This window comes from Vigna angularis, chromosome 10 (genome assembly GCF_016808095.1).
Source record: "Vigna angularis cultivar LongXiaoDou No.4 chromosome 10, ASM1680809v1, whole genome shotgun sequence".
Lineage (NCBI taxonomy): Eukaryota > Viridiplantae > Streptophyta > Magnoliopsida > Fabales > Fabaceae > Vigna > Vigna angularis.
The window spans coordinates 22,846,996-22,859,858 of record NC_068979.1 but is presented as its reverse complement, the minus strand read 5'-3'; the positions used below and the strand labels follow the sequence as shown (position 1 = coordinate 22,859,858).

The 12,863-nt window shown below is 32.8% G+C and overlaps 2 protein-coding genes and 1 non-coding gene across 5 annotated transcripts; 1 reads left to right on the top strand and 2 right to left on the bottom strand.

Annotated features, from left to right (window-relative positions):
- Window positions 1-3,460: 3,460 nt before the first annotated feature.
- TRNAG-GCC (transfer RNA glycine (anticodon GCC)) lies at window positions 3,461-3,531 on the bottom strand. The gene has a single exon. It is a non-coding gene; the product is annotated as a tRNA-Gly (tRNA).
- Window positions 3,532-5,210: 1,679 nt separating this feature from the next.
- On the top strand, window positions 5,211-6,476 carry LOC108345156 (wall-associated receptor kinase-like 20). The gene is made up of 2 exons (XM_017583734.2): window positions 5,211-6,074; window positions 6,177-6,476. Exons 1-2 carry the CDS (start codon window positions 5,246-5,248, stop codon window positions 6,230-6,232), a joined length of 885 nt encoding a protein of 294 aa, XP_017439223.1. The 5' UTR covers window positions 5,211-5,245; the 3' UTR covers window positions 6,233-6,476.
- Window positions 6,477-7,677: 1,201 nt separating this feature from the next.
- LOC108346039 (hydroxyproline O-galactosyltransferase GALT6) lies at window positions 7,678-12,411 on the bottom strand. 3 transcript variants are annotated; one of them, XM_017584968.2, is made up of 8 exons: window positions 12,291-12,411; window positions 11,219-12,143; window positions 10,249-10,481; window positions 9,877-10,167; window positions 9,650-9,778; window positions 9,363-9,536; window positions 8,448-8,555; window positions 7,678-8,248 (listed from the first exon to the last, which is right to left on the bottom strand). In XM_017584968.2, exons 2-8 carry the CDS (start codon window positions 12,003-12,005, stop codon window positions 8,039-8,041), a joined length of 1,932 nt encoding a protein of 643 aa, XP_017440457.1. In that variant the 5' UTR covers window positions 12,006-12,143; window positions 12,291-12,411; the 3' UTR covers window positions 7,678-8,038. The 3 variants fall into 3 exon arrangements, with proteins under 3 accessions (XP_017440457.1, XP_052725713.1, XP_052725714.1); XM_052869753.1 differs by having other exon boundaries at window positions 11,219-12,300; XM_052869754.1 differs by lacking the exons at window positions 7,678-8,248; window positions 8,448-8,555; window positions 12,291-12,411 and adding an exon at window positions 8,641-8,990 and having other exon boundaries at window positions 11,219-12,253.
- Between the last annotated feature and the right edge of the window lie 452 nt (window positions 12,412-12,863).

Below are 12,863 nucleotides of genomic sequence, written 5' to 3'. Positions count from 1 at the left end.
CTGATGTGGAATTTTAAAAATTGCAAATTCCTCTTCGTTTAGCGTTTGAGATTTCACATTTTTCTTTTATTTTATAAAGAAAATGTTTTTATATTTTTTAACTTAGACGTAATTAAGTCACAATTTTCTCAGTGATCGTTTGACGTGATGTAAGGATGCTTGAAGTGCTGGCATAACACATGGATGTGTGATTTCGAGAATGACACGGGTCACAATAAAATATACACATTTTTATAAATATAAAATATATTTTAAATACTATATGTTTCGGCAGGATTTAGATCTCTAATTCAAAATATTCAAAGTTGTCCGCTCAATTATTCAGTTGTGATGTTTTTTCTCTTCTCTTTGTGCAAGTCCAAGCCCCGGGAGATGGTGTCTGCAGGAGACACTCCGACGCTCAAGTCAGTTGCGCTGTCTTCTCTCTTCTCCTTATCCAAGTCTAAGTCCCGGGAGAGGGTGTCTGCAGAAAACACTCCGACGCTCAAGTCAGTGACTTTGCGTAATAATCTTGTAATGAAGTTTAGTTATCAGAGTTAAAAGTTATCTGTCCTCTTTGTTAGAAAAATATTTATATATTATGATAAGCTTACCGTTAGGTCTGACTCATTAATCATCAATAAATGACATTATTAATTGTCAATAAATGACAATTATTTTCATTAAATTCCCAGCAGTTATTACTATTGATTATCCTAACGGCTGTTTTTACCGAGCGGTTAATTGTTTGTTCGCTCAGTTCATTTGTCTGGGAGGAATCATCGGTCGCCCGTGAGCTCAAAATAACTTAGACACTCTTCTACACCTTTACCGTTCGGTTGGTTATGAGCCCATAATAACACTATATATATTAATAAATCAGAAATTCTATAGAAACAGTTGACATTCTTCACATTAATAAAGTAGGACTAACAAATTGTTTGGACTTATTATATATTAAGGCATTAACTTCTTTTATTTTATATATAGAAAAATTGAATTTCCATACTTTAATGAATTATAATAATTTTTATTTAATAAATTTATATACAAATAAAATATAGTAAAAAAATATAACTTATTTAAATTAAGATATTTTTATTTTACACTTTGGAACCAAACAATCCTGTCCCTTTTTTTTATTTGCCACAGCAGAATACATTTTTATTTTTGTTTTCATTCGTATGTCGTTTTAATGACCCCATTCTTATATTCACCACACAAGTGAAGGTTTGGATTTTAGTGTTCTATCAAAATCTTACTATTGCTAAAAAAATATTATGTGGTGAAGCCCTCAACATAATCTCGAACAACATGTGTTGTTTAAACTTATTTGTTGTATTTGTGGGAAACTAACATAAAAGGTTGGAATAAATCAATATCTCTATTACTGAGAAGGACGTGGAGAGAACATTTAAAAAAAAACAATCATTTAATTCTTACAAAAAGTCTAAATAAAATTGGTTTTTCTTCAACTTGTTAATAATACAAATTTACAGAGAAAGTCAACTGTGTAAATATCACGCCTACAATAAAGACAATTTATACTTTTAGTTTTGTATTTACTATGTTGTAAAACAATGCTAATGCATTTACTAATTTATTTGAATAAGGATTTGTCCATAATCGTCTATAGATGTCGAATGTGATGTTGAATGTGTTGTAAAAATTTCCACATTTGATTTTCAATAGAAAACGGTCATATTTTTCTATAATTTTGGTGTTTTCATGTTATATTATTGTGTTCATCATATTTCTTTATTGATAGAGTGATTCTCCGAAATAGAAGACCGTGGTGTTATTCTTGATGACGCGTTTTTTCCATTAATAACAACTCTTAAGACATCAGAGAATTTATTCTAATAAATATACATGTTATGTTTTAAAATGCCATTAACTATTGTATTTATGCTCTTAGTCATTTCTATTATCTTCTTATGAATGTGTTTTATACTTGTGACATTTTCTTGATGTTCTTCAAAACTAGTAAAATGTTTCTCGACTTTATTAAACTCCTATTAATCTACCAATATAAGAACTATTATATCAACTAACTCATCGCAATCTTACCACTATCACTAGTTTACCATGCAATTTAAATGCTCTCTTGTTACAGTTTCAATGAGTTATAAATTTTTTTAGTAATGCATATATTTTCTACTTCTTTCAGAACTTAACAACATATATTTTTCTTTCTTTTGTCATTTGTTGTATTAGACTTCAATATAACAATGATAAATATAAGCTTAAGGGGTATCCAACATATTCATTTAAGTAAATAATCTTTTGTACGAAACACCTAATCATACGTCACAACATAGTAATATGTCATTATCATATCTTTAGTACAAATAATGACATTTTCTTTACCTTGTTTGTTATGAAAGCTTACTTAAATATAATAATTTTTAACTAATTCCTTTATTATTAAATTATCTTTCATGGTATCATTAATTTAATCCATAATAGTCTACATATACACTTACCATATAATGTAATTTAGGATACAATTTTCTATTTTTGAATCATCTAATCTCAATAAAAAACATACTTTTGGATTAGCCATTCCAAAAGCATGTCGTAAATTCGAATGAAAGCTACAAATTATATAATCATTAAGTTTAAATTTCAATTTAGATTATACAATATAAACTTCTTCGTTTCGAGATATTTCTCTTATATTATACAATTTAGAAATTTATCCATTATAATTATATATTTTACTATTTAAAATTTAATCATTTATATTTCATAATATAAATCTACAATTATAGTTGATTAAGTAATTTTTTATTATGAATTGTTTAATATAAAAAAATTGAATTAGATATTCTGTAAATAACTCAAAAAGAAAACAAATGAGAGCTCTACAATTATTTGAATCTATTGGAAGAAAAAAAAATGATCGCTTATTTATTAAAATTAATCATAAGCTTTGCTAAATACACACCAAAACGGCACTAACAAGTGCACAACTGAGGAAAACAATATGAATCTAACTTTTGGAAGTTGAAGATATAAATAAGAAATGATAAAGTGGATATTTTAAAAAATTGGTGGGTGCAAAAGAAGAAAATATGGGATTAGAGAAAGAAAAATTCATGTTTCTTTCTTCTACAACCCAAAAGTATAAAAGAACCAAATTGTTCGTTTTCAAACTTTGTTAAAGAAATAAATTATATAATTTCTTGAAAGATAATTCCATAGCACTCTTTACGAAACGAACTGTCCGAAACAATATAAAATTCATTCCAAAATAGATTAGTCGAAAATTCGAAAAAGATAATCCAAAAAACAAAAATTAAAACGTTTATAGAAAAACCATTTATTTTTTAGTAGTAGAGTAGTCCTTACAAGTGTTTCGAAATTATGTTTTATAAATATTTTAAAATTTTATCGGAATTATCTTATTTTTTTATGTTTTTAAAATAATCTTTCTGAAAAATAAAATACTTCATTCACTAAAATGTTAAAAACACTATGCACCAGCCGGGAATCGAACCCGGGTCTGTACCGTGGCAGGGTACTATTCTACCACTAGACCACTGGTGCTTTTGAAGTTAATATCTCTGCTAAAAGTATAAAGAATTAATAATAATGTTAATTAAATATTTTTTTCTTCCGTTGTTTCAATCTATATTATGGACTCTTTCTTTTCTCACCCACTTCCTTTTTTTGAGTTTTCATGTATTAACCAAAGATCTTTAAGTGGTTTTCATAGGCAAACATATTGATTTTCAAATAATATATTTTAATGTAAATAGTGCATTTTAGATAATTTTTCTATCAACATGACTACTAGTTAGTCAACAAATATTAATATATTAGATTCGCTTAAGTGATATTGAGTTTGAATATCTTAAATTGAAGATAAAATAAAGATGTCAAATGATTTTGATGTATATAATACGTGCATTTAAAATTTTGTTTTTCCTTCATAATAAAATATTAAAAATTAGTCACTAGAGAAATTGATATATTATTGGGAGACACTTTGATAGTTTTTCACTACAACCAAGAAGTTTCGTAATTTATTATATATTCTTTTAAGAAAGTGTATATTCTCCTATGTCGGTGATGGATTTGGGTAATTTACCACTACTAGATGTTTCATGTTTTAAATTAATGTTAACATAAGAGAGAATAAGAGAATAATTCAAGCATCTTAAAAGAGAGGAGTGTAGTTTATTTCCTTTATTTTGTTTCCATTGAAGGCACATTTTGTTGTTGTTAGCAATTAATGTAAATTGTTAAACAAAATATATCATATTTAGAAAAATATTCATCAATAATTAGTGCCAAAAAAGAATAAACGTGCATGTGAAGTCGAGAATAATGACATGGTGGAAATATTGTATATAACGAGCTCAAAACCATTTACATAAGAAATGTTCACATAGTTGAGATTTTAGGTTGACTTGAATGAGATGGAAAAAAAGAATGAGGTAAACAAAAATAAAGTGAAAGGTATGATATGATCATAGATGAGATTAAAAAAATGTAGTTAAAGATGAATATATTCTCGTCTAAAGTTATTTGCGTTTTAAATATTCCTCCTTTCACCAACTTTTCTTCAAATGGCCGAAGGCACTAATTAGTAGTTGATTAGTGGATGAAAATTGGATAATAATACATGAAAAAAAAAATAGTGGGATTGGAGAAAAGCTGATGAAAATTACGAATGTAATCATTACTGTAATATTCTACTTGTATATTTTAATATAAATCTTCTAAAGCACAAATGTTTGGCCACCCTTGTTTTGGGGACTGAAGAGTGAAGAATATATATATATATATATGAAAACTATGAAATATCAAAATATGAAAAAAAAATGGGAATAACAATTGTACTTATTGAAGGTTGATAATTTAACTGAAGATTTAAAATGTAATGTACGAAATAAAAAAATTTGCATTTTAAGTTTTTCTTAATCTTAATCTTTCTAAATGAAGGGTTATTTAGACATAAAATAATGAAAGTCAAAGGTTTTAGACTCCAAACACAGTTGCCTGTGACTCGTGTTGCTGCTCCTAGTAACAGGTCTGGTTTGGCACATGGTCATGTGATTTCTCACAGTTACAGATTTGAAACAATTAATGTGTCTAACATGTTAATTTCTTTTATTTCAATTTTTAAATTAAACATGAAATAGCTTAAGGCAGAAACCTGATCCGAATTCTAATAAATAGTATATCAGCAGCATCAAACATGTTCTTGTTCCACCATTTTCTGCAGTTCATATTCTCCCTCAGCATCTCAACAACAATGGATTTCAGCCATCCTTCAGTTTTTCTTCTCTCCTTTTTCCTTTTCCTATTCCCTTGTCTGATCTCATCTCAAATCTGCCAGAAAAACTGTGGCAAAGAAACTCTCAAGTACCCTTTTGGTAGTGGCCCTGGTTGTGGTGATCCTCGCTTCCAACCACATGTCACATGCAGCCAACAAAAACTCACCTTCACCACTCACACTGGTTCCTACCCTGTTACCTCTATTGACTATGCCAACGAGGTCATATACATCTCAGATCCCACCATGTCAACATGCTCTTGCACTGTCCCTAGCAAAGGCTTTGGCTTAAACTGGGACGCCCCTTTCACTTTTGCTGATAGAACCATCTTTGCTCTAGTAGACTGTGCAACGAACTCATCATCCATATGCCAAAATGGCTACGATGATGGAAGCAACTCTAAGCTTCTTTGTGACCAAGGGACACCCATTTGCAGTCTTCTATATTCTTGCAGACCTATTAGCACCATCAACCTCCCAATCTCAACATGCTGTGTTTACACACCAGTTAATCTTGGACCATCGTTTGAAATGGATCTGCAGAAGCTGCAATGTCCTTCCTACACGGGGTTTTACAATTTCAATGATCAACAATCTGATCCTGAAAAGTGGAACTATGGAATAGCTCTCAAGTACAAGTTCAGTGTAACAAATGACTATCCTGGTTCATGTGATGCTTGTGAAAGGAGCCATGGAGTTTGTGGATATAATGCTGCCTTTAACTCATTTATCTGCAACTGTCCTAATGGGATTAACACCACTACTGACTGTTACTTCATATCATCTTTTAACAGTGGTTTTAGAAATGGTAAGCAATTTGTCTTTTGACCATTTATCTACCTACAATTTATTGTTCATATATCTAACAGTTCATATGCTGAAATTGCTTTTTTGACCCTTCTGTTTTCAGGGGTTGCTTGGTTGATCTATCCTGCGGTATGGTCTTTTTTTTGGTTCTTCTTGTAGGTTCATCTTGACATAACAAGTAACTTTGCACAATATTTCTCAAGGGTTGGGAACTTTGATGGTTTTAGGGTATGACTTTCTGGTTAAATGAATTTGGCCATTCATTTCTTGTGTCCTTTGGTGACAGATGTGTGCACATGCAGCTTGTAATTTGAACCCTCTCAGTTCATTTATATGTGTTCAGAATTTGGTGAATGCCAAATATTTTATTTATGGAATTTATAATAGATTGTCTGCATGTCAATTACCTTAGTTCAAGTAGTAAAGGGTTTGATTCCTCAGTATGAATAAGGAATGTCAATATTAACAGAGGAGTGATAGACTGCATAATTTTTAATATCAGTAAAAAACTTATTGAATGAAAGAATAAATTTATAAAAAGTTGTAATTTTCTGATTCAAAATATGTGTTGGAGAATGTATGAGTAACATTTATAACTTTGGTTATTGAGAGTTAAAAGAAAAAAATTATCTGACGTGCATCTATATAGTAATACAACCATTGTCAAGCATGTTCACAAATTCTATTCTTAGAAATTTCCATGAAAAAGAAAAAACTTCTATAAAAAAACTATCTTATGTGATATCTCTCACAAAAATTAGTTAAGGTATATTTTGACCATATATAAGAATTTATTGCACCTCTTTCTTTTTTGTCACAAAGAATATAAACCCATAAAAGTGTGAACCTGTAGAAAGTTTTGTAACTGTGGATTGGTAAATAATGAAGAAGGGATATGGAATGAGATTCCCAAGCTTTAAGTCTTTACCCACTAGCAAAGAATCTCTAACTTTGTGAAGACCCCTTTTTTCTGCTTTATCTCTTTATCATTTGCGAAGGTGCACCAAGCTTTAAGCCTACATATTTATTCTTACAGCAATAGGGCACTGTCATGACATAACACCTTCAAGTTTTATCTAAAGCACCCAATAGATGAAGATATAACTTTTAAATTTAGAGAGTGCATTGAATGTCTTCATATAAATGAATGGTCCTGAGCATGATGAAAATTAATTTTTTTGTAATCATAGTCTAACACAATTAGGAATGGATTGACAAAAGTAATTTAAATTAATAATTTAGTTTGACTTTAATATAGTTGTTTATATTAATATTAGAGTAATTAAATTTAAAAATAAATTAATAATATATATATACTATATATGTATATATTGATTCATTTTAGAAGACTAAAAATTTAAAAAATACATAAAAATTAGACTTAAATATTTGGTAAGATTTATATTTTAAAAATTATATAAATATATTTTAGAGTCAACTTGGTTTGTCAGAGTTGACAAAACGAAAATGCAATGGAAGGTTTTTTTATATCAAATCTGCATGAATTGTAAGTGCAATTTATTTTGTAATGTAATCTTTCTCTCACTCTTAAAGGTGAAAGATACCAACTTGTTTAATGCATGAAAGAACATATGAAAATGAAGTGAAAGCAGAAAAATAATTTATTCTGCATCTACGCCATTCTGTTCCATGTTACAAATTTACAAACCCTTGGTTTGTTCCTTTACCAGAATCCAGTAACATCAAACGTTAACTCTATGTAAGATATACCATGATATACCTAGACCATCTATTCTTTCAGGTGAAGGGGTATGGATCAAAATAGGGGGAAACCTCAAGCACAAGTATCCTCACCATTTTCAAGCAAAACCCCCCCAAACACCCCTCTTCAGAAAAAAAGTGCTTATATACAGAGATATGTTATGATCATGGATGCCTAGCTAGCTGTGCATTTTTCTTTCATTTTGATCTTGTTGTACACATCACCTATACCTACCACATTTGTCATCTCATGTTGCAACATAGAGGTTTTGCTTGATGTTGCAATTTTTCCCACATGCATGTCATTTGTCTTGGTGATTGGTAATGTGCAGTGTAGTACTCTTCAACACACCCAAATTGACAGAACTTCAAGTTGTGCACATACTCTACTGCTATTGTGCTGTTGAACTGCTCCACCCACATTCCCATGCTCACATCCTCCATTTTAAATAACTGCACCATGTTCAAATTGGTTAATTGTATCACCAACAGCCAACAACTTCCTTCGGTGTATGTCAGAATTAGTAGAAACTGAAATGTTAACAAATTCATATGCATGCATGCACAAATACACCAATGCAGAAGGCAGAGAGTGGCAGATAGAAATCAGGAATAGATGGTCAAGAAAATATGGTTTGTAAACATTGCATACTTTTAATTTGCGCTTCTCGAATTCAGATACAATGAATTGCGCAATGTCAGCTGAGACTATGTAACCTGGACCATTGGCATATATAGGATACTCTTCCTCTACCCATTCCTGAAAGTAAAGGACAAAGATAAAAAGGTCAGAAGTGCCTCCACAATTTAAAAAGATACTCAAAATTGATGAGATGTTTTTAACAACAATAAAATGCCATAGGTTTAAAGCAAAAATACACCAGGAGACAGCAAAGAAGTCAAGGAAACAAACCAAATTCAAAAGGCATTCATATTTCAAATAAACATATAATAAAAAGAGAAAGATGATGTTGCAGAGAAAAGACAGAAGGCTGATAATTCAGACTAGGATGGTAAGGGGGAACGGCTACACAGTGTTGGTGTTGAACAGTTGAAAGAAGCAAAGGGGACTTACAAGTTTTTCTTAGATTCTAAAAAGGGAGAGAGATCTCAACTTTGCCCCTAACAGTCTCCCAAAATCATGCTGTTTAAGCAAAAACTGGATTTCTGAAAGTTTACTCTGGCGCTGCTATGACTGCCATTAGAAAATAGATATTTACTCAAACTTTGGAGTCAGTCCATAGCAACTCCAATCCTGCTATAGAATAGTGTGCTATAGATAACTATGTCACTAATAAACTTATTTTAGCTAAAAGGGGAAAAATGAGCACCAGTATTAATACACTCAAATAAAAGAGATAGATATTTTTATTTAAAAAAACAGTAAACCTACAACCAGTAATGAAAAGTTCAAATTCTGCTACACACAGACCACGCTGCAACATTTCATGATAATTACAGAATAAACACACAGTAACAAAGGTGAACTGCATTTGATAGTTTTATTTATAAACAGATTTCAAAATAAGGATGCAGACTTCAAAGGCAATTTATATGAAAATTGTACCTCATAAGTTACAGCCCATTTTCCGTAGCGAAGAGGCCTGTGGTGGTAATTCATATTTCCCATGTAGAGACTTCTATCAGTTAGAGCTTGTCTTACATCATTTACTATAGAATCCACTCTGACAAATGTGTCATCATCACACTTCATGATATACTTAGCAGCCACTGTATTAATCTGCAAGAAGCATATTCAATAACAGTAAATGATTATGCAAGCTAAAAGAGGATAAAATATCAAAATGTGTATATAAATAAGCAATATTCAACTCCTCTCCCATCATCACTCACCCCATATTCACAGATAGCTATGGTCTTCAACACAACAAGGTCATAATGATCCATGTATGGGACTATAATAATATCATTGAAATACTCTGCTTCTTTCTTTATGTCCACATTTATATCCTTCCTTGCATGCTATCATATAAAACACCAAAAAAAAGTAAGATAAAAAACACTATGTAATTATAGTATTTTTATCATTATTTGGGTGTAGATGATGCAGTGGACTTTACCAAGGCTACAAAAAATCGAGCCACAACATTTGAAGATTTTATTAGCTTGTGCTGCATCCAGGACTTCCTCACAGCCATCCGTTCAGCAAAATGATTTCCAGCAGAAAGAATACCGATGAAAAGATCCACATTCACATTGTGAAGTGGAGGAGCTTTCCACTGAGGAAGCAATTCAAGATGCATCTGTGGAGCAAAGCTAGGATGTGATGTAGGTAAGGAAGCAGCAAATATAGAGTGCACATCAACATCCCCATTTATGGATAGTCCAGTCGCATCTTCAAGAGCAAATCCCTGTGAAATGTGAATATAACACAAACATGTAACATATCCATGCATTTGTACATACAGAAGGAGATAAGATTGTGTACCCACCGTGCGATAGGGAAAGGATGTCACATGCCTTCCATCCACACTAACATGGTAACCTTCCAAGCCAGCACTTATGGTGAGAACAAATAACTTACCCTCTGCAAAAGGATATGGCCAGTCAATTGTCACCTTCTTTTTTCGTCCTATCAATCTGTTTAGCCACCATGTTGCCTTCCACTCTTCAGAACGATTGTTGTCATCCCGAATCCACTTTTCACATTTTACATGTCCATCAACTTCACAAAAATAACAAATTTTCAGCAAAGACAAACAATGTCCCTGAAAACAAGACTACCGCAGTAAAAAAAGAAAAAGCAAGCATGCATGCATGCAATTTGTCATTTTGTCATTCTGTTCATTTCAAGACCAGGTCAAAATAGTCAAACTGACATAATTTGGCTCGATAGTTTAACAAAGAACAGATGGGATCAAAACTAAGGTCTTTTTGTTATTCCCAACTCAAAGCACAGACAGTCCCCACTCCAAAATCAACTCCAATGAACAAGAGTGTCTCCATTGTCAAAAACACAAGCCATCCCACCATGTGAGGTGGGCTACATGGATTCCCCAATGCCATTTGTCTCAGTTAAAAACCAAGTCAGGATAGTCAACCTTCAATAATATAGCAAAACACAATGCTCAATAATGTAAAAAGATAGGATCACATCTAAAGCTGGTTTCTTTTTTCCATCAGACCCCATTTTATAACCAATTCTCGAACCAGAGTGCCCCCATTGTCATTACAATGAAAAGCCCCAAAATTCTCTTCATAAACCCCAAATTTGGCAAACTCCGCATCCCAACACGCACATTATCAGAGTGGAACTTCAATTCTGATCAGAGATCAACACCCAAAACATGAACAACAACACTACACCTAACTTTTCTCCTATCCTATAAATTCAATTCAATTAACAGACGAATGATGGTAATAAAATAAGAACGCGTTAAAAAGCCTTAGAACATCACTCACCAGTTTCCTCATCCGCTCGAGACTTCCACCCCTCACACCTGAGAGCAGAACCCCACTGCATCCTGTAGCAAGTATTCTGCTCAATCACAGGCCTCCCACTCCAATCCCCTCTCAGCCTCGGATTGAAATGCAGAATCCTCGGCGGTTCCTCTTTGTCCACAGCCTTCAATCCCTGCAACTCCATCATGAACTGCGACACCATCACCGCCTCACCACCGTCCCTCACAACCGCTATCTTAGGGTCCCTCTCCGCATGCGCCCACCGCGGCGTCCCCACCACCGTCACGTGCGACCAGAGCGTCAGTCCACACGGCAGCACCATCACCCCTTTCCCCCGAAACTCCGCCCCGGAAACCGAAACCGAATTCGGGCACGAGTCCGACCCGTTTTCAACCGTCACCTTTGCAAAGCTCTTCACTTTCCCACTCACCACATCCCCCCAGAGCTTCTCCCCAGAGACCCATGCGTGCCGCGCCACCTTGTGCAGCTCCGAACCCTCCGAGAAGCTCCGGTTGAACCTCAAGGAGGAAACTTTCTCCAACTTCAACCCCCTGGGCCCGGGAATTTGTACCCCATGTTTCGGTTCTTCAAGCAAGAGCGGCATGGACATGGGTAATGCGTCGGTGAGAAAAACAGCGCCATTATCGGAACCCAACCCGGCTCTGAAAGCGAGAGGAATTTCGAAGCTCATGAAGAGCAAGTAAAAGAGCATCACCACCATGAAAATCTGAAGCAGTGTGAGCCTGTTGGGTAGCACAAAAAGGTCTACTTTACTGCCCCTCTTCATTTTTTTGGACCCAGAAGAACAGAACCAATGGAGTTCCCTTTGTGAAAGCTTGTAAACCCTAAGGAAGAGAGAACGGAAGCTGGAGAGGGAAGAAAGTGGAAAAGCCTTCGTCTTGTATCAATCACATGAGTGTAAATGCTGAAAACAGGGGAAATGAATGAATAAATGAATCAGTGAAAAGCTTTAGTTATGTTGTGTAAAGTTTTTATTTGTTATTTATATTATTAAAGATAATAATAATAACAATAATGTTATGGCATAGAAAGTAAAGGTGAAGGAGATCACAGTGGCTCTTATGGCAGCGTGCTGGTGGAGGTTGGCCTTGTTCATTAGTTCAGTTTGGAAGCTGAAAACGACATCGTCAGAAGGAAAAGTGGGGCCACACCACACAGCAACGTAATGCGGACATGGAATGCACATTTCATAATCAGAATCTTTTGTACCCATTGTAGTAAATCAAAATTAATTCTATTTGATTTTCTACATCTCTCGTAAGGTGAAAAACTGAAAATGATTAATTAATTACTTTAATGTAATAACTCATATAAGAAACACCTAATTAAATTTAAATCTCTTCCATAAAATATTTCATTGGTAAAGCTATTTATTTTATAAAATACTCTCAACTTTGTTGTTAAGTGAAATGATGTGACTAAACACAACATCATGAATTTAATCAATAATAAAAAGGGTTTAAAACCATAATTATTTTTATAAAAAGTTATATTATTTTATTTTAAAATTAAATATTAAAATAAAAGTCAAATCAACTATATGTGAATACAAAATAAATAATGTAATTTGAAAAGGATAATTAAAGGTTTAGATGTGATTTGATAAGAATAATTAAAAATTTTA